General features: G+C 42.5%; 1 protein-coding gene across 1 annotated transcript in view; it reads left to right on the forward strand.

Moving 5' to 3' along the window:
• Positions 1–25449, forward strand: part of LOC139232489 (protein Niban 2-like) — a 238739-nt gene that overhangs the window by 190741 nt on the left and 22549 nt on the right. Inside the window, exons 7-9 of the mRNA XM_070862786.1 lie at positions 8277–8381; positions 18327–18489; positions 23278–23465. Of these exons, the coding sequence (XP_070718887.1) occupies positions 8277–8381; positions 18327–18489; positions 23278–23465 (456 nt within the window). The remainder of the gene's footprint in view (positions 1–8276; positions 8382–18326; positions 18490–23277; positions 23466–25449) is intronic.

Below are 25449 nucleotides of genomic sequence, written 5' to 3' on the forward strand. Positions count from 1 at the left end.
TGTCTCCGCCGCTATCACTCAGCGGCAGAGCGGTGGTGATGTCACTGCGTGTGTGCATCACCACATCTCTCCCCTCCCGTTAAAGGGAAGAGAAACGGCGATCATTTAGCTTTGTCCACTGGGCCACCAGAGGGGGTTTCGGCCGGGCCAGCGGCCTGTTGCCCAAGTGGGGGTGCCAGGCTGCCTGTTGGTGGCCTGGCCAAACTCTGGACAATAATTGGCCGGCTGATCGCGAAGTTGCCTGGCAAAAATAAAAACCTGCCAGCCGCGGCAGTCCGTCCAACCCTTGAAGGGCTGCCGGGACGCGTGCACACAAGGTGCGCCGACAGAAAAAGCTATTGGGGGCACCGCGCGGCAGAGCTAGGATTTTGCCAGATAAAGTTGGGGCAGAGTGTGCTGGAGGTGCGCACTTTGATCACGCACTTGCAGCAGCGGGGCAGAAGTGGGGTCAGGCCAAAAAATCCCCAAGCTGAATTTGGGTCAGAGGGGCCCATCGACTGCACTGCGGTGGCCACTCGATTCCGCCGCATGGCTGCCACAAAACGGCAGTAACTGGCCTTACCCGGACCCTGAATTTCAGTCCGAGTGAGTTTGATCAGGTGCTTCCCCTAAGGAAAATGCGTGACGTGTCCGCAGCGTGGTTACAAAGCACGTGTCAGGGTAAAAAATCATCGCTGCCATCTTTGCCGATACATTAGAGGGGAAAAAGGAAGAAAATAAATAGCACTTTTAGTTATTGATGATCTCCCAAATGCTCCTTTTGTGTCAGCAGATCAGTGATTCTTACCGATCTTAATTTAAATTGAGAACATCGGCCTGGAGTTTCTGCTCAGTTGTGCTGTTTTTTTTGTGCAAATTTTTTAAGCACAAATTACGTTCTGCGCAAATCGAGTTTCTGTGGGGTTTTTTTGCACTAGTTTAAAAATGTTCTTTATAAAAAAAAATCACACTCTGAGCAGGCTCAACCCATTGGCCACGCCCTCAGATCAGTGAATCACCATTGGGTGTTGCCACTAAACTGCACTCGTTGCAGGCCTTTGGGCCAGCTGTGAAAATTACACTGGTTCTTTTGGGCACAAGGTCATTAATAGGCATATTTTCAAAGCTTTTGAATATAATATTTGTTTCAATTAACAAAGGACCTGACTACCCCAATATAACTAGCAAATGGTTCTATATTTTTTTTTAATCATTTTCAGTTATTTAAAATCCGGTGCTGGACTTAGACACTTTTTGACTAAAATGCTTATCTTTTGTGATAAATCCCATTTTCAGCTGTATTCATCAAACTGCACCACAGAATATCTTTTTAAAGCAATTTTAAAAAAAAATTACCTTCTAAAACACTGCACGGTTCTGCTGGTTCACGGCAGATTTTGCATTCACCGATATGAGTTTGTGGAAACTTGAGGTATAAAAACCCTTCTCAAAATGAGCATCATTCTGGGCCTCCTATTGAGCCCAAAGTGGACACACTACCTCCTCCAGGCTTCATTGCATTTTATAGTTAATCCTCTCTCTCCCAAACTGGTTTGAGTGAAATTAATGTTCTTTAATCTGTTGCAATGCAGTTTGGTTTTGTATTTTCTTAACTGATCTATGGTCTATCTGTGCTCCAATACCTGTCTCGCTCATTATGTACATTTTTGGCCGAGGATCTTGAAAATGTAATTTTCTCTCGTTAACCCCATTCTATTACTTCAAAGGCTTCTTGCCTGAGTTTATATTGAGCGCACTGCTCTGTAGGTACTTTATTAATAGCTAGCTGGTGAGAGCCAACAAGAGCGAGATCCAGTTGAAAATTCCTAAAGCCTTAGTAGTGCCAAGTCGAAGGAAGGCGTGGTGAATACTTACATAGATTAATTTGAGAAACCTAAAATACCGTGCCAAAATAAGCATGCTGTGAGGGAATGAAATTCAATAATCCATGTTAAAATTAGAACAAAAAGCATTTTTGTTTAGCAACCTAGTTTGAGAAATTAAATAATTTCATTTTCTAAAGCGTGGAAACTGATCATCATTAAAGATTAGTGAGCTCGTTCAGTTTGTCATGAGTTCCTACACAGAGCAGGAAATGGAAACACAGAGATGGATAGCTCCCACTTTGCTACAAAACCTTGCCTTACTGAGGGTGTGGTGCGTGCAGGTGGAACTCTGATGTGTTGTCAGTGGTAACCGGTGTGTTTATGCCACACACGAGGCTCTAGAACGCTGCTATGCTATCTTTGCATGGTGCTAACTGACAAACTACAACTTCAGGATTTCCACATGCGCCAAATCCTGAAGTTGCGGTCAGTTTCAAAGGCGGAATGACGGCGAACACTGCCAGTTCACCGTCATCCGGACCCCAAATTCTGGGCCAATGTCTTTATGTAAAGTTATGTGGGACGTGTTTGTGAGGGAACAAATGAAAACTTTGATTTCCCTCTTTCCATGAAGAGTTTCTACATCCAAGGATGTGTGTTGTATCTAGCTGTTCATGGTGTCCATCATGTGACTAACCATGTAGCATTATTTTGAAGATTGCAGATATAGTTGTACCTTCAAGAGCAAAACTAAAAACGCTTTGGCCACAGGTATGTCGGGAGGTTAGCTGACAAATGCACTGTAGGAATTAATACACTCAGATGGTTAAGATACCACATCACCAGTAGGCCATGTCTATGGCCATGGGTGTTGTTGAAATGAGATAAAACACAAACTTCCCTCTCATGCCTGTGAGGTTCTTATACGTGGTGCCAGGCAGAGTACATATGCTTATCATGAATTGCTGAGGTTTTTGTCACTGCAAGAAAGAACAATTTGGATGCTAATTGACTTTCCCGTACCAATTTGGTGCTATGAGGCGATAGAGTCCACTTGGCTAAAATTTACTTTTAGGTACAACTTGTTTTATCAGTCTTTTTAGTCAAAAACATTTTAAAATGGAGCAGTGAATATTTGGGTATTGTTGCACTAACTCATTTAGCAGAGAAGTCTTACTGCAGTAGTATAGGGCCTTGGTGAGGCCACACCCTGAGTATTGTGTACAGTTTTGGTCTCCTAATCTGAGGAAGGACATTCTTGCTATTGAGGGAGTGCAGCGAAGGTTCACCAGACTGATTCCTGGGATGGCAGGACTGACATATGAAGAACGACTGGATTGACTAAGCTTGTATTCACTGAAATTTCGAAGAATGAGAGAGGATCTCATAGAAACATATAAAATGATGACAGGATTGGACAAGTTAGATGCAGGAAGAATGTTCCCAATGTTGGGGAAGTCCAGAACCAGGGGTCACAGTCTAAGGATAAGGGGTAAGCCATTTAGGACCGAGATGAGGAGAAACTTCTTCACTGAGTTGTGAGCATGTGGAATTCTCTACCAGAAAGTTGTGGAGGCCAGTTCATTAGATATATTCAAAAGGGATTTAGATATAGCTCTTATGGCTAAAGGGATCAAGGGGTATGGAGAGAAAGCAGGAATGCGGTACTGAAGTTGCATGATCAGCCATCATATTGAATGGTGGTACAGGTTCAAAGGGCCGAATGGCCTACTCCTGCACCTATTTTCTATGTTTCTATGAACCACAAGACATCATGAGATACTACAGAAGGCAGACATGCTGCTTCAATAACTTAGCTGGACAATTTGGAGTGCTACATGTATCTGAAAGTGTTATTGGCCTCGCTTCATCTCTAAACAATGAATTGTATGTCTAAAATGAACCTGATTGGTATTTACATGCCAATTCATATTCATATAGGAAAAAATTCATATTCAGCGGATGAGATCATGGATTAAGCAGCAGCATTAACGCTATGCTGGAGGGAAGTTCAGCTGCAGGATGAGATTCCACAATATTTCTTGGCTTCCGACAAAGTTTGCTACTGTCTGTTCTGGATTTAATTTGTGAAATGTCTTTAAAATGGCAGTCAACACTCGGCTGCTGATGACTACTTCCTCTCTGAGCAATGAAATCAGGTGACTGTTGGCACACTGCAGGGCTTGTGGCTTCAGCAGATGTTTGGCTGTAGTCAGAGATCATGTGTTCCCGAGCCTGAGCGCTTCACACTCAACAGCTGAAGCGACCCAATGTAATTCCATTTCCTTGCAAATAAGTTGCTCAATTTATGGAACAAACTTACTCATGCTTTACAGTGGCAAAATGTTTAACCACCCGTTTTTAATACATTGTTGGGTGTATGGGATGCTGCAACGTATCAAGTCCTAGGAAACAATCTGTGTGACCTTTATTGTGCTGATTATTATGTTCATAGCTTTATGAATATGTTCCAGTATAATGGAGCATCCATTGAATAAAATCATTATTCTTTTCCCTGTAAAGTCATATTCTCTCGCAGTATGCTCTGATTCAGCATATTACAAGAGAGGGTTGATGAATTGCTTTCCGTTTCTTTAAGTTTGTCGAACATGGGCATAAAGCCAGCTGCTATCTTCTTTCTGTTGCATTCAAATTAAATAAAGGTTGGACATATTCCATCTCCTTTTCTCCTGCCCTTGCTCAAGCTGCTTTGTGAGATATGTCTCACGCTTTATCCGAAAAACCAAACCACAGCTGAATATTTAGGGAAAAATGTAGAGAGAAATAAAGCCACTAATTACCCGTTGTTTCCTGACCTTCAGATAACCTGGCCTCTTTCCAGGCCTTCCTGCCATCCTCGAGAATCTTCCAAAAGTAACTTGTAATTGTCATCTATGCCTACATAGACTCGTTGCCCCAAAGATTATCGAGTGGTGCCCTGAAGGAGAGGGGTCGGGTTACCAGCTAAGCATCGGAACTGCTTCAGATCGCACATTGCTCATGAGCAATGCCACTGGAGATGAGCTTTTAAAATCCAAATACTACTTTCTTTTGTGCCCATATCATGAATGCCATCATTTTACTGAGGCTGGCCTACTTTCTCAGTGAATAGGTCGATCACGTGATGTGATACTGAGCCATATAGACCAGTAGCCAGGCCACTAATAATTAGCCTTGGCACAAAGTTGGGTGAGGGGGAGGGAAATCATTCATGTTTCTTGCTTTAATAGTAAGTGCATGTATGTGGACTTGGTGTGGACAGACTTGGGCTTGGCTTTCACAGTGAAATAGCATGCAGGGTCACATTCACAGGGTCACACGCGGGAAAGGTCGCTAGAGCCTGACAATGGCAACCTCGAATAAATCATTGTCTTCAGAAGAGGGGTGGAAATTGGGAAACAAAATTGCTCAAATTTCACCTCCAAAATAGGGACTCGTTGGCAATTCTGCAAATAACTGGACCATCCTGTTCTCTCTCCATTGATTCCAAATAAACATCTTGTCATCTTTTCTGTTAAAACGTTTGTGTGTTGAACATTAACCAAGCAATTCCCATCTGACCAATCCCAATTGCATGTTTGCAAAGGGCAGATTTAGTCCGATTGATCGAGGGCCAGTGATGGGCTGAAGCTGTCTGAATACAAAGCCTGCTGACCAATGGTAGTTGCTGCCATTTTACCATTGCCTTTGCCTCAGTCCTTCCTCGGTAACGTATTCCATAAATGCATGTTGGATGAAACAGTATCCCTTCCTCCCTGATTGAAAGTCTCATTATTCCTGACAATTTTTACCTTCTATTGTGGCAGCCCCACATGGTATTGACAATTTTGCTGTTGTCCCTTCTCTTCATAATCCCAAATTTCAGCTTGATCACCACAGTCTCCTCTTTCCCAAGAAAAAAAACCTTAATCTTTCATCATAAATTAAATTCCTGATAGCTGGAATCCTATTTATTGCTCACTTCTGTACCCCTTCAACAGTAAAATTCTTCCTGTATTTAAATGATCTGAACTGCATGCAGTCTTCCAGATAGGAAAAGTAGCACAGGAAAAACTGCACCTGCTGCAACTCTGAAATCATTCTTCTTACAGATGCTGGGCAGCCTGCTTTTGTATTTCCAGTATTTGCCATGTGTTCTCCAGAAAGGATTTGACGAATGCCTTTTACAGCAACTCTGACCTCTCTCGATTTGTTCTCAATCCTTCACTTCTGAGTACTTGCCGAGTCTGATGCTAGTTAAAACTTGACATTCATGTAAACTAAATGGTACTTTCCGAGGAGGGGCCAGAAGCTCTCTTCATGAAGTCTTTGGCAGAATTTTAGAACGTACTGTGGAGGAGGCTATTTTGCAACCCTTGGTCATTAGATTGAAGTCTTTTGTTTAGAAAAGATTTTATGACTGTATAAAAGGATGTATTAAAGTCTTTCAAAAACAGGTTGTTAATGAGCTATTCAGTCATGGATGGGTGATGTGGAAACTTGGCATTGTTGACGGAAGGCTTGTATAAATGTCTTTGTACAACCAAGTTATTCATGTCCATGTTCTGGATGATGGATTACTGACTTACAAAAGATTTGTTCCCTCTGTATTTAAGGCACACACAATGGCAGTGGTTTAAGAAATACAAATATGAGTCATGCAATGCATAATGCAAACCAAGTGCCAAGATGTTCTTGAATTGGGTCTGTGGAAACCCAACATGTAAAGAAATTTTAAGCAACATGAATGTCAGTATGATATGCTGAAAATGTTGAAGTTTGTTCCGATATGAACTTTCTCTTTCCAAGTGGGATGGAAATTGAATATTGTAGTCATGGTACAGAGAATGACCTGATGCAAAGGTGTTAATATCGTGGGGCATTTAATGCTTCACATTTTTGCTTTAGTCCCATTCAGTATTGGGCAGTTTAGGTTTGTTTTGCTATTGGAATTCTGTAAGGTCTTGGAAAATAACAAGAATTAGGAGCAGGAGTAGGCCATTCAGCCCCTCGAGCTGGCTCCGCCATTCGGTAAGATCATGGCTGATCTTCTACCTCAACTTCATTTCCTGCATTGCCCCCATATCCCTTGATTCCCTTAATATTCAAAAATCTATCTTGAATTACTCAATAACTGAGCTTCCACAACCCTCTCTGGTAGAGAATTCCAAAGATACACCACCCTCTGAGTGAAGAAATTTCTCCTCATCTCAGTCCTAAATGGCCGACCACCAATTCTGAGACTATGACCCTGGTTCTAGACTCCCCAGCCTGGGGGAAACATCCTCCCTGCATCTACCCTGTCAAGCCCTGTAAAAATGTTGTTTTTTTAACGAGTTTACCTTTTATTCTTCAAAAGTCTAGAGAATATAGGCCTAGTCTACTCAATCTCTCCTCTTGGACAATTCCTCCCCTTCTCTTCCCCCCCGCCCCCCCCAAATCCCAGGAATCAGTCTGGTGAACCTTTGTTGCACTCCCTCTATGGCAAGTATATCCTTCCTTGGGTAAGAAGACCCACACTGTGAACAATACTCCAGGTGTGGTCTCACCAGGGCCCTATATAATTGCAGTAAGACATATTTACTCTTGTACTCAAATCCTCTTGTAATAAAGGCCAACATACCATTTGCTTTCATAATTGCTTGCTGTACCTGCAGGTTAACTTTCAGTGATTGGTGTACAAGGACACCCAGGTCCCTCTCAACATCAACATTTCACAATCTCTCACTATTTAAAAAAAAAAAAATACTTTGCTTTTCTATTTTTCCTACCAAAGTGGATAACTTCATATTTTGCCACATTATATTCCAATTGCCATGTTCTTGCCCACTCACTTAGCCTGTCTATATCCCCTTGAAGCCTCTTTGCATCCTCCTCGCAACTTACATTCCCACCTAGCTTTGTATCATCAGCAAACTTGGATATCTTCCATTTGGTCCCTTCATCTAAATCATTGATATAGATTATGAATAGCTGGGGCCCAAGCACCGATCCTTGCGGTACCCCGCTAGTTACAGCCTACCAACCCGAAAATGACCCGTTTATTCCTACTCTCTATTTTCTGTCCAATAACCAATCCTCAATCCATGTGTATATATTACCCCAATCCCATGAGCCCTAATTTTGTTTAATAACCTCTTGTGAGGCACCTTATCAAATGTCTTCTGAAAATCCAAATACACCACATCCACTGGTTCCCCCTTATCTATTCTACTAGTTACAACCTCAAAAAAACTCAACAGATTTGTCTTGTATCTGATTCATGTTATTCAAAAGATTGAAGAAGCTTCAAAAAAGCATATTTGTGATCAGAAGGAAGCAAAATGAATAAAATTACCTCTGTGGAAATGTTGGTTGGCCATCTGTGCTTTGGTGATTTACAGATCAAACAAGTATCCTGCAACAAGCCTTTAATAACTAATAATTATGTGATGAAAAGTTTTTTGCAAAGGGATCATTTTTTCAAAGTCTTTTTGTTTTACCTTGCCTCAGATTATAAGTAACTTAGTGTTGGAAGAGCTTCTACCAGAACTGGCAACAGTGATCCAACCCAAATTAAAGGGCAAGTTCCATGACCGGCAGCGTGCCTGGATCCTGGTGAGTGTTTGGACATACTTATTTACAACAACGTGAGTACTTACTGTCTGTGTCTCCATAATCACCAAAGGATGCTTTAATTTCTCAATTTTAGGACAATGGGCCCAAGTTTCCACATGATTTGCGCCTGATTTTTAGGAGCAATTGGTGGAGAACGGACTATCTTAGAAAAATGTGGAGAATTGCGATTTCTTTCTGCAGTTCTAGTGAGGTAGAACAGTTCTACTTTAGAACAGAATTTTTTCTTCAAAAGGGGGCGTGCCCGGGCTCTGACGCCTGATTTCAAAGTTTCCACAGTGAAAACGTGCTCCAAACTAAAGTAGAATGGAGCAAGTGAAGATTTTTGTAGAACTGAAAAAACCTGTTCTACACATTAAAAAATCCGGCGCAGGTTACAAATTAGGCGTCCAGAACGAGGTGGAGGGGAGGGGGGGGGGAGGGGAGGGGAGGGAACTCATTAAATTCTACAATAAATCCTTATTTATACTTCTACAAATATTATACAAATAAATCCAACCTGAATAAACATTTATAAGCAAAGAAAAGATTAAATAAACCATCTTCCTACCTGTGTGAAAGTGCTTCAGCCATCGTTCGAAGGAAACCGCCGTTTGTTGCCGCGCAGGGGAGGGAGGGGAAGGAGACAGCGGCTTGTTGCCGCGGAGGGGAGGGAGGGGAAGGAGCAAGTGAGAAGGGAAGCCTCAGTGCTGATGTGCTGATGGCAATGTGGTTTTATTAAAAAATGTTCAAAAATTAAACAGCTACAAAGAACTACAAAAATGGCCGAGTGCCAATGTTTTTTTTCACACTGAGCATGCGTGAACGCTCCAACGCGCACGCGCAGTGTTGCCGGCAGGAAAAAAAATAATTTAAGTAGTACCCGCCCCCTCCCACTTACAAAATCGGCGCGAGTGTAGGCTCCGCCCCCCCTGGGCACCACGCCAAACAGACAAGGAGCTGCAAAGCGCTCGAGAATAGCCCGTTTTTTTTCTGGCGCCGTTTTAGGCGCGAAAAATGGGCGCCCAGCTTGGAGGGGCGCCCGTTTTTTATCCTGTGGAAACTTGGGCCCCATGTGTGGAGGGATTTGCGACGTGGCTGTTTTGGGGACTTTCGCCGTTGTCTCAGGCAACCTGAGAGAACAGATCTCCTGCTCAATATCCTGTCCACAATCAAAATTATCAATGATTTTGGTCGAGTACATAGGAGAAACTCTTTCTACTGGCAGGAGGGTCGGTAACCATAAGACGCAGATTAAAAATAATTGGCAAAAGAGCAGAGGGGAGGGAGATTTCTTGCAGCGAGTGATCTGGAACGCACTGCCTGCAAGGGTGGTGGGAGCAGATTCGATAGTAACCTTCAAAAGAGAATTGGATATATACTTAAAAAGGACAAATTTGCAGGGCATAACTTTCAAAGGGCCAGCACAGACATGATGGGCCAAATGGCTGCCTCGACTCCTGTGCTGTAATGATTCTATGAATTCGACCTGCATGCTGGTGGCAGCTGCTGTTTTTGCCACCCAGTATCTGGAAATCAGCAGCACTTGGCAAATCACCCTCTCCGGCGAAGTCAAGAGAAGCTACGTTTACAGGGAAGCTGTCTGCTACCTTTTGGAAATTAAATGCATTGTCAATTGGTACCTGTTTTTCTCTCCGATTCTGATGTCCCCATCACCAGTTGTCAGAATCACAAGAAAAATCCTCGGCCATCATTCCACTAAAATGGTGAACCTGACAGAATTTTTTTTTTTAATTTGAAGTGGAAATAGTGCAGTCCGAAAGTGACACCTGTTCAAACCATTTCTGGCATTTTAAATATCCACGTGATCTGTCCCAACAAAAGGATAACAATAGTGACAGGAAGTGACTATTGTGTCCTGCATTGAAACTGGTTTCTCAGAACTCTGATCTTTAGAATCTGTTAAATTATAGCATGCTGTCAGTGCAGTGCAAGTGTGTTCAGAGATTATTGACTCATGCGAATCATGAAGGATCTACAGAGAGACATGTATCAGTGGTGAAGCTGTAGTTGAATCCAATATCTGGTCGCTTGTATTGCTAGCTGATAAACGGGAGGTTACTTAGTAGATTTAATAACCTGTTATTGGGCAGGAAATTACATCGAGTAAGAGAACATTTTTGCCAATCAAAGTTTAAGGGAAATGGCTGGCTGAAATATGAGCAGCATGTAGCTGTGAGAAAGGTATCTGAAGGTTTCTGCTATGAACATGTTTTGAATTGAATATTTAACTGGATTAAAGATTGTGTGTGTGTGTGTGTGTGTTGATGTATCTGGAGTTCTTCCACACAAGCTCCTGAAATTCAATGGCCCTGAAATCCTGGCCTCTCAGGGTGTGTACGGACCCGGGAAGGCATCGGAAAAGCCTGTTTTCGGCACGCAATGCGCATGAGATGAAAACTGGCTTTTCCAATCTGTCAAGTTTCTGGCTTGACCGGTCACACGCATCTTGGGAGCGAGGACATTTCCACGACAGAGATTGGGCGATTTGCCCATTTCTTGCCCCGTGAATGTCCTTAAAACTCTTGTGCCAGACAAAAGCAGATGTATAGCCAACTTTTACCAGCATAAGAGCTTAAAAGCATATCAAAGTAACATTTTAAAATAAAATTTTCAAATACATATTTGTTAAAAACCCTGCCCACTCAGGTAATTTTATTTTAAATCATAATTAAAAAGTTTTTTTTTAAATCGGCAAATTAAAAAAAAACATTTAGCATCTTTAATTTCTATAGTGCATTTATGTGAGGTGTTTATTTTTTAGTATTTTGTGTACTGTTTTGGGGTGTTTCTCATTCATAGTAATAGGAGTTTGACTTATGAAACGCCTATTACTATGAATGAGAAAATACTTACCCGTGATTGGGTGTCCAGGCCCACGTGGCTCCTACCGACATCTCGACATGAACGCACTCCGTTGCACAAGAGGAGGCCTCAAGTCCGCGATCTCTGGTGAGTGTTCGACCACAATGTAAGTGCACATCGTTTGTCCTGTTTTTTAGTCGAACAACCGCGGGAAGAAACTGTGATTTCAGGGCCAATGTTAAGATGTGCAGTATGACCGCAATTGGAATATGACACCGATTAATTAGGTGCCAGTTAGTATATTTAAGATATAATACAGGATCTTTCATGGCTTAACTGCACCGTTCTTCATTTAAAACAATAATTGCTTCACTGGAGATAGCAAACTGCACCAGAGGGGTTGACAACCTTGCAACCCGTGAATTGTTCTGTGATGGCCATATGACCTATAGTTGAAGTGCAAAATTGCACATATATTGGTGCTGCAATGAGATAGAAAGTAGTGAAATGGCCGAGAGCTTGTATTGAGGAATTTGTGCCCGTTTTGGGGATTGATGAAGAGAACAGTGTAGGGAGAAGTGTCCTCATTGATTTTGATCAGCCTTGTTAACTCAATTTCTCTCCCTCCATTTTATAGTGGTGTTTTCCAAAGTAACTCCGACAAGCTGTGAAACCTTGTAGCCACATTTGTGAAGCTTCTGGTGAGAGTATTGTTGGGAGTAGTAATGTGTCGATATTGTTACGCTGTTTAGATTGAAGCTGCAGGAGGCGATGGATTTCTTAGAGTTAAACAAAGCGCTTCCTGTTTGGAAGGTATTTAACTCGGAATGTGAGGCTGAAATGTGACAGATGGACATGATGTCATGGAGTTAGTTACACCACTCCATTTAAGAAGTGATAATGAACTCTTTATATTCTACTGGACAGAAAGAAAAATATTTTAAGGTCACTTCTTTTCTGTATGTATTTATTGAGATGCTGTCCAAATGAACTTTTAGACTTTATTTCTATGATAAACCTTTCTCTTGACTTAAATATTCAACGTATGGCTAAGTTGGGTGATTTTCAATTATTAAAATGTGATTACATCAAGCACTCTCTCTCACTTTATACAGGCAGGGAAGTGGAGTTGAGGCCAAGATCAGATCAGCCATGATCTTATTGAATGGCGGAACAGGCTCAAGGGGCCGAATGGCCAACTCCTGCTCCTATTATGTTCCTAATTCTTAACACATTGATGATCCAATTTACTTAATTGTCAGGAGGGCTGGAACATTGGTTTCTGTACAGAACCACTTCCCAATCTCTCCAAGGCAGTCTGCAATATGTGGGAATAGGATGGCTGAGGCAGCCTCGGTCATATTCACAAACCTCCTACTGTTTGTGTATATAATATCAGTAAAATGTTTAGTGTTTTAAAGTGAAGTCCCTGAACGGTACAATTGCACATGTGCGTAGTCCAACACCTGAGCCAGGTCTGTAAAATACAGCTTATATTGGACTCGTTTGAAGAGGAAAAATTAAAGTCCTGGCCCCTTGTATATTGCACAAGACCCATCCAAGTGCTATCAGGTTCCCAAATGTGTATATGTATTGCGATGCTGTCCAAATGAACTCCATGACTTAGTCTGGTGAAAAGACCCATGTATTTCTATCTTGTCTGTCTGTGTGTCTCGTTTCTGTTTTTCACTTTCTGTCAGCTGTTTTAAAAGTTGAAGGTGTATATAAATTATTTGCAACCTGGGATACAATTTCCAATTATTATGGTGTAGAAAGTAGCAATGCTTTTTGCTACCGATTTAATATCTCTGTAATGTCTTTAGTTGGCACTCTCAATTGGTTACTTCACATAGGAATGAAAGCTGGCACTTGGCCTGCCACGCAATGACTGAGCCATTGTGCAGCCCAGAGCCTGTTTACCTAAACTTGGAGTGAGTGGATTCAGAGCAGGCACTGATTATGGAGGAGGGAGAATTGGGTAGGAAGCGCAAAGCTTAAAATATCAATGTTTCAGATCAGGACATTTTCCATTGAACATTGGAAAGATTATCTTCAAGATGTATAATACGAATCGTGAAGTTCTGACTGGTCAACTTTGAGAACTGTTAAACGATTCTCTCTCGTGCCCCATGTAATACGAATGTTCAAGTATTTCTGCATTATTAAAATTAACGTGTAACATATCTGCATCCCACAAGATGTTCATATAACTTCTGCCAAATTTCTTCATAATATTTGTCAAGATGTTTTAACAGTCATTACTGGAGCAAATTATAAATACCACGCTTTACAACAATCAATGTCTATTACTTTGATGAAAGCCTGGCACCAAACAGCATCTAATATTTTCCCCTCTGAACTGGACAACTTAGAAAGGGCTTTTCCAACTTCTGCTCAGAGATGCTGCATTGTTTATCTCCCCCTTTTCATTACAAGACATTTTGCAGATGGAGTATAATGTGGGAAAATGTGAGGTTCTCCACTTTGACAAATAATAGAAAAGCAAATTATAATTTAAATGGAGAAAAATTGCAAAGTGCTGCAGTACAGAGGGACCTGGGGGTACTTGTGCATGAATCACAAAAGGATAGTATGCAGGTACAGCAAGTGATCAGGAAGGCCAATGGTATCTTGGCCTTTATTGCAAAGGGGATGGAGTATAAAAGCAGGGAAGTCTTGCTACAGCTATACAAGAGTGTTGGTGAGGCCACACCTGGAATACTGCGCGCAGTTTTTATTTCCATATTTACGAAAAGATATACTTGCTTTGGAAGCAGTTAAGAGAAGGTTCACTAGGTTGATTTCAGACATGAGGGGGTTGACTTAAGAAAGGTTGAGTAGGTTGGGCCTCTACTCATTGGAATTCAGAAGAATGAGAGGCAATCTTATCAAAGTATAAGATAATGAGGGGGCTTGACAAGGTGGATGCAGAGAGGATGCTTACACTGATGGGGGAGACTAGAACTAGAGGACACGATCTTGGAATAAGGGCCACGCATTTAAAACAGAGATGAGGAGAAATTTCTTAGGGTTGTAAATCTGAGGAATTCACTGCCTCAGAGAGCTGTGGAAGCTGGGACATTGAATAAATTTAAGACCGAGATAGACAGTTTCTTGAACGAGAAGGGGTTATTGGGAGCGGGTGGGAAAGTGGAGCTGAGTCCATGATCAGATCAGCCATGATCTTATTGAATGGCGGAGCAGGCTCAAGGGGCCGTATGGCCGACTCCTGTTCTTTCTTATGTTCTTATGCTGATTGAAGAAATCAAACAAGGGAATGTCAAAGGAACCTTTTGCCCCCAACCAAACTTGGATCTCCACAAAACCTCTGGAAAGATTAAGTGCAACTAAAGACTAGTTCACCTAATTTTCTGGGCCGGTTCTGTTAATGAAGACAAATATAGGTCCCTTGCAGTCAGATTCATGTGAATTTATAATGGGGAACAAAGAAATGGCAGACCAATTGAACCAATTCTTCGATTCTGGCTTCACGAAGGAAGACACAAATAACGAATGTACTACGGGACAGTGGGTTTAGTGAGAAGGAGGAACTGAAGGATATCCTTATTGGGCGGGAAATTGTGTTGAGGAAATTGATGGGATTGAAGGCCGATAAATCCCTGGGGCCTGAAAGTCTGCATCCCAGAGTACTTAAGCAAGTGGACATAGAAATAGTGGATGCATTGGTGATCATTTTCCAACAGTCTATGGACTCTGGATCAGTTCCCATGGACTGGAGGGTAGCTAATGTAACACCACTTTTTTTAAAAAGGAGGGGGAGAGAAAACGGGTAATTATAGATCGGTTAGCCTGACGTCAGCAGTGGGGAAAATGTTGCAATCAATCATTAAGGATGAAATAGCAGCGCATTTGGAAAGCAGTGACAGGATCGGTCCAAGTCAGCATGGATTTATGAAAGGGAAATCATGCTTGACGAATCTTCTGGAATTTTTTGAGGATATAACTAGCAGAGTGGACAAGGGAGAATCAGTGGATATGGTGTATTTGGACTTTCAAAAGGCTTTTGACAAGGTCCCGCACAAGAGATTGGCGTGCAAAATTAGCATGGATAGAGAATTGGCTGGCGAACAGAAAGCAGAGAGTCGAGATAAATGGGTCCTTTTTGGGTTGGAAATCGGTGGTTAGTGGTGTGTCACCGGGATCGGTGCTGGGACCACAACTGTTTACAATATACATAGATGACCTGGAAGAGGGGACAGAGCGTAGTGTAACAAAATTTGCAGATGACACTAAGATTAGTGGGAAAGCGGGTTGTGTAGAGGACACAGAGAGGCTGCAAAGAGATTTAGATAGGTTAAGCGAATGGGCAAAGGTGTGGCAGATGGAATACAATGTCGGAAAGTGTGAGGTCATCCACCTTGGGGGAAAAAACACAGTAAAATGGAATAGTATTTGAATGGGGAGAAATTACAACATGCTGCAGTGCAGAGGGACCTGGGGGTCCTTGTGCATGAATCCCAAAAAGTTAATTTGCAGGTGCAGCAGGTAATCAGGAAGGTGAATGGAATGTTGGCCTTCATTGCGAGAGGGATGGAGTACAAAAGCAGGGAGGTCCTGCTGCAACTGTATAGGGTATTGGTAAGGCTGCACCTGGAGTACTGTGTGCAGTTTTGGTCACCTTACTTAAGGAAGGATATACTGGCTTTGGAGGGGGTACAGAGACGATTCACTAGGCTGATTCCGGAGTTGAGGGGGTTACCTTATGATGATAGATTGAGTAGACTGGGTCTTTACTCGTTGGAGTTCAGAAGGATGAGGGGTGATCTTATAGAAACATTTAAAATAATGAAAGGGATAGACAAGATAGAGGCAGAGAGGTTGTTTCCACTGGTTGGGGAGACTAGAACTAGGGGGCACAGCCTCAAAATACGGGGGAGCCAATTTAAAACCGCGCTGAGAAAGAATTTCTTCTCCCAGAGGGTTGTGAATCTCTGGAATTCTCTGCCCAAGGAAGCAGTTGAGGCTAGCTCATTGAATGTATTCAAGTCACAGATTTTTAACCAATAAAGGAATTAAGGGTTATGGGGAGAGGGCGGGTAAGTGGAGCTGAGTTAACGGCCAGATCAGCCATGATCTTATTGAATGGCAGAGCAGGCTCGAGGGGCTAGATGGTCTACTCCTGTTCCTAATTCTTCTGTTCTTATGTAAAATCAAAGCGCATGGTATTAGGGGTAATGTATTGACGTGGATAGACAACTGTTGACAGACAGGAAGCAGAGAGTCAGGATAAACGGGTCCTTTTCAGAATGGCAGGCAGTGACTAGTGGACTGCCGCAGGGCTTAGTGCTGGAACCCTAGCTCTTTACAATATACATTAACGATTTAGGTGAAGGAATTGAGTGTAATATCTCCAAGTTTGCGGATGACACTAAACTGGGTGGCAGTGTGAGCTGTGAGGAGGACGCTAAGAGGCTGCAGGGTGACTTGGACAGGTTAGGTGAGTGGGCAAATGCATGGCAGATGCAGTATAATGTGGATAAATGTGAGGTTATCCATTTTGGGGGCAAAAACACGAAGGCAGATTATTATCTGAATGACAGATTAGGAAAAGGGGAGATGCAACGAGACCTGGGTGGCATGGTTCATTGAAGGCTGGCATGCAGGTACAGCAGGTGGTGAAGCAGGCAAATGGTATGTTGGCCCTCATAGCTAGGGGATTTGAATATAGGAGCAGGGAGGTCTTACTGCAGTTGTACAGGGCCTTAGTGAGGCCTCACCTGGAATATTGTGTTCAGGTTTGGTCTCCTAATCTGAGGAAGGACATTCTTGCTATTGAGGGAGTGCAGCGAAGGTTCACCAGACTGATTCCCGGGATGGCTGGACTGACATATGAGGAGAGACTGGATCAACTGGGCCTTTATTCACTGGAGTTTAGAAGGACGAGAGGGGATCTCATAGAAACGTATAAGATTCTGACGGGACTGAACAGGTTAGATACGGGAAGAATGTTCCCGATGTTGGGAAGTCCAGAACCAGGGGACACAGTCTTGGGATAAGGGGTAGGCAATTTAGGACTGAGATGTGGAGAAACGGCTTCATTCAGAGACTTGTGAACTTGTGGAATTCCCTGCCGCAGAGAGTTGTTGATGCCAGTTCATTGGATATATTCAAGAGGGGGTTAGATATGGCCCTTACGGCTAAAGGGATCAAGGTGTATGGCGAGAAAGCAGGAAAGGGGTACTGAGGGAATGATCAGCCATGATCTTATTGAATGGCAGTGCAGGCTCGAAGGGCCAAATGGCCTACTCCTGCACCTATTTTCTATGTTTCTATGTTTCTATGTTTCCCATATTCCCCTCCTCTTCCCCTGCTGTTGCTTTTATCTTGTGAGACCCGTCCTACCAACAGCGGTTTTTGACGCACTGATTTCGTGCAGCTACTGCAGCCCAATAAAATAGCTGGCACTTTGTAAGGCTGGCTGTGAAGAAGACGGGTTTGTTTTTGTGCTCAGTGAATGTGACCGGTTTAGGTTGCGGCTGGCTGAGCGATACCCACACATCACAGCCCAGTGACGTTGGCACGAGCCTTGCATGGTATAAAGGCAGTTGTGGGTTTCCCTGATGCTTCTAATTTCCCTTTGTCCATCTGTGAAATGCTCCGATTTTGTACAATTGAAATACAATGGTTACTTCTGTGACGACAAGCATCAACAACGTTTGAATCTATGATCAGAGCAGGCTCCGAACATCTGCCAAATGACTTTTGATCTCGCGGCTCTTTTGCTGCTGGTTCTTTGCAACTGAATTTTTAAAACACATTTATGGTAAACGTTGTCATGGTGACTGTATTGTATGAGGCTTCTTGCGATGCCTCTAAGCTGATGGATCATAACTTCCTGATGACATCAAGAGCCATGTTGTACTGTTGTATTTATAAATGCAACTGTTCCATTTACTAATTAAAAAATACTTGGCCTTTAATATGAATATAAAGCTACTTCACTGATGGTGACTATGATTGTGATGGGAGAAATGATGAAGCAGACTGGTGGGGAGGGAAAAGATAATTGATTCAAACATAAATGTTACACGATATTATGATTGTACTAACGCTTATTCCCCTTTCTCTCTTTTCCCCCCCCCCCCCCCCCCCCCCCCCCAGATTACGGAGGCAGTACATAACATGGTTCTGGGGCAGACGAAAGCTCGATATGAAGCCGTTTTACAAAAGTGTGAAGATGCTCGCCCTGGATTGGAAAGCAGGATTCGTCCAGACATGGACCAAATTATCAGCTCAAAGGAACACGTGGGAAACAAAATCCGAGGTCAGGATTGTAGACATTTGGAAATTAATTCTAAGAGTTCTTGCACATGAAGTGTCCTTTTTTCGACTGAATAAATGAGGCTGGGTCCATATTAGCAACATATGTTTCATAGACTGTGACTTCAACAATAATTGTCTACTTGCGTATGTCGATATTCTTACTGCATACATCAATTACACTTTATGGATCATTCATTTTCTTGCATGCAAAAGCTAATCCCATTTCTAAGCAAGCTGATAAGATAATATTGCTTCTGTGATTGATCGGCACGTGGTTACTTATCTTGTCCGCCTAACACCAAACGTTCAGCGACTTCTTCCACAGCAGGCATAGCACTCTGTCACACTAAAGAGTTGATTTTTTTTTTTACTTTCTCACTGCTAACAATGATGCAAGGTCTTATCCTTCCAAGTGTTTTGACATTTAGTTTTATTGGTGCAGAATTGCAGTTGGAGGCTTCCCGCGGGCGGATGCCTTGAACCTGAAAAATATCTCCAAACTTACCTGGTGATCCAGGAGATTTGAAGACTTGTGGTCCTGGGCCTCCACGTGTAGGCCTGCATAGAGACCCGCGTATCCCAGGGGCGCAGGCGTGTCGCAAGCGTCTCTGGTTGGGCCCGCCCATGTGATCCCAATCAAAGTAGTGGTATTCCCATTCAAGACCCTTGAGTTCTGTATATACTGATTTCCGTTTGTACGGAATCAACATAAGTATGAATGGGAATACCCCCAAAAACACACACACAAAGTATATATTTTAAAACATCAAATTAATCAAAATGGAATTTATTTAATTAAAACAAAAATTTAATTTTTTGAAAAATAAATTCACTTATTTTAAAGGGTCTAACATACCTTACTTCACAGGTTTCTAAATGTTGAAATTATTGAAAAAAATTTGTTTTTCTATTCTTTACAAGTCTTACGCTGCGCTTTTATCCAGCGTAAGACATTCACGGGCATTCGCTGGGCAGAAGTTGAGCAAATCGATGCATACGATCTGTCGAGAGGATTCTTGACAGATTGCAAGTTCCAGGTTTAGGCGCATGCGCAGTGCATGCTTAAACCTGCAACTTGCGGGACCTCTACAGGGGTGTGCACAGGCACCTCGTACGTGCCCATAGGGCCCGCAAATTCAGCCCCAATAAATAACTGCCACACGCTCATACCGATTTATTGACCGGAACCCACTCCTAAGCCATATTGGGGGGTGAGGGTGGGGGATTCTGTGTGTCTGGCACAAGCCCAGAGCGTGTGTCATGAAAATGGACACACGAGCCCTTGACTTTACACCCACTGAGGTAACTGAAGAGAAGTGGAATTTTTACCCTTAAATGCTATGTATTATCATTAAAGGCTGCAGTGCATTTTGAACATGGATCACAAAAAATCTGCAGAAGGACATAGACAGGTTAAGTGAGTGGGCAACCATTTGGCAGATGGAATATAATGTTGGAAAGTGTGAGGTCGTGCAGTTTGGCAGAAAAAATCAAAGAGCAAATTATTATTTAAATGGAGAAAGTTTGCAATGTGCCACAGTACAGCGGGACCTGGGGGAATTGTGCATGAAACACAAAAGGATAGTATGCAGGTGCAGCAAGTGATCAGGAAGGCTAATGTATCTTGGCCTTTATTGCAAAAGGGATGGAGTATAAAAGCAGGGAAGTCATGCTACAGCTATACAGGGTATTGGTGAGGCCACACCTGGAATATTGCGTACAGTTTTGGTTTCCATATTTACAAAATGATATACTTGTTTTGGAGGCAGTTCAGAGAAGGTTCACTCGGTTGATTCTGGTGATGAGGGGGGTTGACTTATGAGGAAAGGTTGAGTAGGTTGGGCCTCTACTCATTGGAATTCAGAAGAATGAGAGGTGATCATATTGAAACGTATAAGATTGAGGGGGCTTGACGAGGTGGATGCAGAGGGGATGTTTCCACTGATGGGGGAAGACTAGAACTAGGGGGCACAATCTTAGAATAAGGGGCCATCCATTTAAAAAAGAGATGAGAAATTTCTTCTCGAGGGTTGTAAATCTGTGGAATTCGCTGCCTCAGAGAGCTGTGGAAGCTGGGACATTGAATAAATTTAAGACAGAAATAGACAGTTGCTTAAATGATAAGAGGATAAGGGGTTATTGGGAGCTGAGTCCATGATCAGATCAGCCATGATATTGAATGGCGGAGCAGGCTCGAGGGGCCGTATGGCCTACTCCTGTTCCTATTATGTTCTTATGTAAAATAAGCATTCATTAGGAACTTGCTACTACTGTGTAAATAGATCTTTTTAGTTGAATATAAGATATTCACTCAGTTTGTGGCTGCACTTTATTTGCAATAGATTTACACCCTTGGAAGCATGCAATGGAAATGTTACATTCCAGAAATTCTTCGGATCTTTTCCTTGAGTCACTATATCCCCTCGTTGAAACTTCACAGTTGGAATAACTGGCAATGCTTTGCTCCTCAATGAAACCTCTTATCCCCTAGTTTCTTCCACTATATTCCTGGTCCTATTTGTCACAGTGGTGGTGTGGCTGTGGTTTCTAAATCCCGCCTTGTACTATTACTTTTCAATTCCTCGCCCATTGCCATCCTGTCCACCTTGCTTTCAAAATCATGTTCATCTATACTCCACCGAAATCCTAAGTGATTTCCTCATTAAATGTATCTACCTCTTTACCTGTCCCCTTAACGTTCCTTTACACTCTCAGTAATACCCACATAAATTCCAACCCCCACCTTCTCTGGCCAAGCATCTGCAATGATATTGCAACCTATATTGATGTCCTCCTTAACTGCCTTACTGTGACCTTTAATGCCCGTGAGGTCTCAACAATCTCTCATTCTCTCCACCACCCCCAGTACAATAGCTACCTTCAGGGTGTCAACATTTCAGGATCTACAACTGCAAGAGGCACTGCCAAATGTGCCTCGACTATCTCCAGACTCCTTATTGCTGCCTCTCCCTGATAAAATACACCAGCGGTTCCACAATTAACCTTCAAGAACTCTAAATTCCTATGCTCCACTCTTATCTCCATCCTGTCTTCACACTCTTGAGTCGGAGAAACTTGTGTAGTCGGAACTCCTCAGTTCTGATTCCTTGCTCTCTCTTCCCTCCAAACCATCAGATCACTCCAACTTTATTCAGTAGTTTTCTTCCATTCTCCCCTGTCATGTCTTAAGTGCTGTAAGCTTATAATGCTTGTAGCTCCATACTGTGGATGTGGACGTATTGTGTACTGCAGCTGCAGAGTTATAATAAACAGACAGGCAGCTTCCGGACCAAACAGACAGGCAGCTCCCGGACCAAACAGCCTCCATGTTAGGAGCTGTGTGTGTGCTCTGTGAAGATATCACATCCCCAAAATCCATAATGTCCACCATCTGTTCCCTGAAGCCACTTCCCTTCCAGCTCTCGACATACCTCCTGAATCCCTTTGTTCTGTGACACATTCTGCTATTGTTTCTTTCTCTTTCAAAACAGAACTTGGAATTTTTTTCCTCAAACCTGACCTTTCCTCCTTTTTCCATTTTCCATTTCAAATCTCCCTTTTCCTTTCCAAGGTCCTGGAGCATGTTGCTTCACAAGTGCATTATTCCTCCTTTGAACTCTGAAATCTGGTACTGGCACTGCTCACAGTATGCCAGCTGCCTTTCTCAAGGTTATTTGAGACAGCCTCTGGTTAGCTGTCCCTCCTTGTTCTCCATGACCTTTGCACTGCCTTTGACATGACCGATCAATCTATCCTCCCTCAACACCTCACCGTGGTAGTCCCCCTTCGTAATACTGCACTCTCCTGGTTCAATGGCATTACATATCCTGAAATAATTTCTCCTTCCAACCCCACCTAGTCACCATTGATGTCTTCCACTTCTTCATCTTTGGTTCCTTTCTCTTCTGCACTTTCCCCTTGGTGATTATCATCTGGAAGCACATTATCAGGTTCCATATGTATGTGGTGACTCACAGCTTTACCCTGCGTCTCCCAGCTGCCAGTCCGACATTAAATCTTGGAATTGTTAAAACAATCCTGCCGCTTAATGTTGGAAAAAGCAGAGTCCTCCTTTTTGATTCCTGTAAATTCCTATAAATATCTGCCCCAAACTCAGTCTCCCGAAATATCATCTTGGGCTAAGTCCAGTGGGACAGAACCTCTGTATGCTGCTCGATCATAGACTGATTTCTTGCACTTTCCTAATGCCCCCAATCGCCACCCTGCCACCCCTTGTGCTGCCTTTATTTTCTCAAGGTTTGGCTTTTCAAATGCTCTCTTGGCTGCTCTCACCACATTTCCCCCATCACAGGTTGGAACTCAGTACAGAATGTCACTGGTCATGTTTTTACCCACTCAAAGCCCAACAGTGCCACTATCCCAGAACTTGTCCAATCCTAGTCGCTCTCTACCCCTCCCCCACCTTCCCTCAACCAATTTCAAGATGTTTATTCACGCCTTATGCTTCCACTGTCTTGTCCCACCTTATCTTGATGACTCCTCTCAAATCCTTGTCCATAATCGCACTTCACTTCTCAGGCTCTTGTCAACCCCTAGCTGTCCTCTTTGCTCCAACATTTGAGGTCCTTTACTTTACTTTTACCTGTTTCTTTGTCTGTATCTACTAAAGCTATTCTACCGATTCTTTTCTCTTGTGACCATTTTAATTTATCTGATCTGTAAACACTTCTAAAACATGTGAATTTGTTGCTTTGGTTTAAGTTGTTGTATTTTACCATCATTCTCGATGCAGATTGATTCTAATTTGTTTTTTTTGTTTCATATTTAGTGTTTGTAATGCCTAAAGCTGAAGCTTGTGTTCGAAATCAAATTCAGCCTTATATCTCTTCTATCCTTGATGCTTTGATGGGCCCAACCAGCAGAGGCTTTTTGGAAGTCAGAGACCTGTTTTTCAAGGAGATCGTGGAAATGAATAAGAATGTTCTGAATGAAGGAGGCCAGCACAAACTGGGGGAGGTGAGAGATGCAGACACTGCCCTATATACTGACGAAGGATTTACAGATTTGTTGTAAGTTAAGGCATGAGAACACTGGCCTGTTATAGGTGCTGTTGGATCAACACTCCAAAGCTTTCAATAAATTTAGAAAGAAAGAAAGACTTGCATTTATGTAGCGCCTTTCACAACCACCGGACATCTCAAAGTAGTTTACAGCCAACAAAGGACTTTTGGAGTGTAGTCTCCATTGTAATGTGGGAAACGCAGCAACCAATTTGCACACAGCAAGCTCCCACAAACAGCAATGTGATAATGACCAGATAATCTGTTTTTGTTATGTTTGAGGGATAAATATTGGCCCAGGACACCAGGGATAACTCCACTGGCTCCTCTTCGAAATAATGCCAAGGGATCTTTTATGTCCACCTGAGAGAGCCTTGGTTAACGTCTCATCCTCCGACAGTGCAGCGCTCCCTCAGATTTATGTGCTCAAGTTCCTGGAGTGGGATTTATGTTAACACTGGAGTTTAGTTAAGCATCTAAAGTTGGATTTTGAGTATCTCCAAACAACTGGGTTTGAATCCTTGCCCAAACATTACCCTTGCGTTTTTAGGTGTGACCATTTTTCTCTTCACCAGGTCTTTAGAAAGGAGGAACGAAAGCTTTGTTGCTGAAACCTGTTTTTTTTTTTAACTAACTGGGCTGACTACATGAGCTGCAGTAAAACTCTGGTGTCGCCATACAGTCCAAAATGGGGATACTAACGGGTGACAGCAATAAGCAATTGCATTCAGTGAAAGATTTTTAGTTCGGTGATTGAATGAAGGAAATATTGAGCTGAATGAAGGAAATATTGAAATCTGTAATGAGCCTGATGCTACCTCATGGGCATTGGTGCTAAGTTATTCAAACATTTGAACATAGTGCAGGGAGGGGGATTGTAAGTGGCAGATGTGCATCCCTCGAAGGCATGGCTGACTCCTCTTAGCGTGCCTGTAAAGTCATTAAAATATTTGCAGCATTAAGCAGCCACGTGCTAAATCGTGCAATTGACACTTAACTGCCCTTGCCACCTCCTTACACTTGGCTGTTGCTACTTCCAGTGCCACCCTCATCCCTGACCTTGATCCAGAATTATGGAATGTTCCAGCACCATTGGACCATTCAAGTCCTCAGATGTGTCCTGGTGTGTTTCTCCATGTGAGACATCTAATCTTCTGTTGGTCCCCGTATCCTCTAGTATTCATCTTTTGATTCTTTCTAATGGTAACCCTTCGTCTCTGGTCACGTACTATTGTACCTAGGCTTCATCTTTACCATTGCTATTATATCCTTTTAATTAGGGGTCCAAGCACTGAGTATAGTTCAGTTGTGGCCTAACTTTCTTTATACAATTCCAACATTGTGGCACTGCTTTTCTATTCTATGCCTCTAATACAAAGCCAAAGATTCTTTAACTTTAAAAGATTAACATTTTTCAATGGACATATACTTGGGTTGCCACTTTTAATAAGAACATAAGTCAGCAAATTGTGTTAGGGAAAATGATGGGATTGAAGGCCGATAAATCCCCGGGGCATCCCAGAGTACATAAGGAAGTGGCCCTAGAAATAGTGGATGCAGTGGTGGTCATTTTCCAACATTCTATAGACTCTGGATCAGTTCCTATGGATTGGAGGGGATCTAATGTAACCCCACTTTTTTAAAAAAAAAAAAGGAGGGAGAGAGAAAACAAGGAATTATAAACCGGTTAGCCTGACATAGCTAGTGGGGAAAATGTTGGAATCAATTATTAACGATGTAATAGCAGCACATATGGAAAGCAGTGACAGGATCGGTCTAAGTCAGCATGAATTTATGAAAGGGAAATCATGCTTGACAAATCTTCTAGAATTTTTTGAGGATGTAACTAGTAGAGTGGACAAGGGGGAGCCAGTGGATGTGGTGTATTTGGACTTTCCAAAGGCTTTTGACAAGATCCCACACAAGAGATTAGTGTACAA

This window comes from Pristiophorus japonicus, chromosome 20 (assembly GCF_044704955.1).
Source record: "Pristiophorus japonicus isolate sPriJap1 chromosome 20, sPriJap1.hap1, whole genome shotgun sequence".
Taxonomy (NCBI): domain Eukaryota; kingdom Metazoa; phylum Chordata; class Chondrichthyes; family Pristiophoridae; genus Pristiophorus; species Pristiophorus japonicus.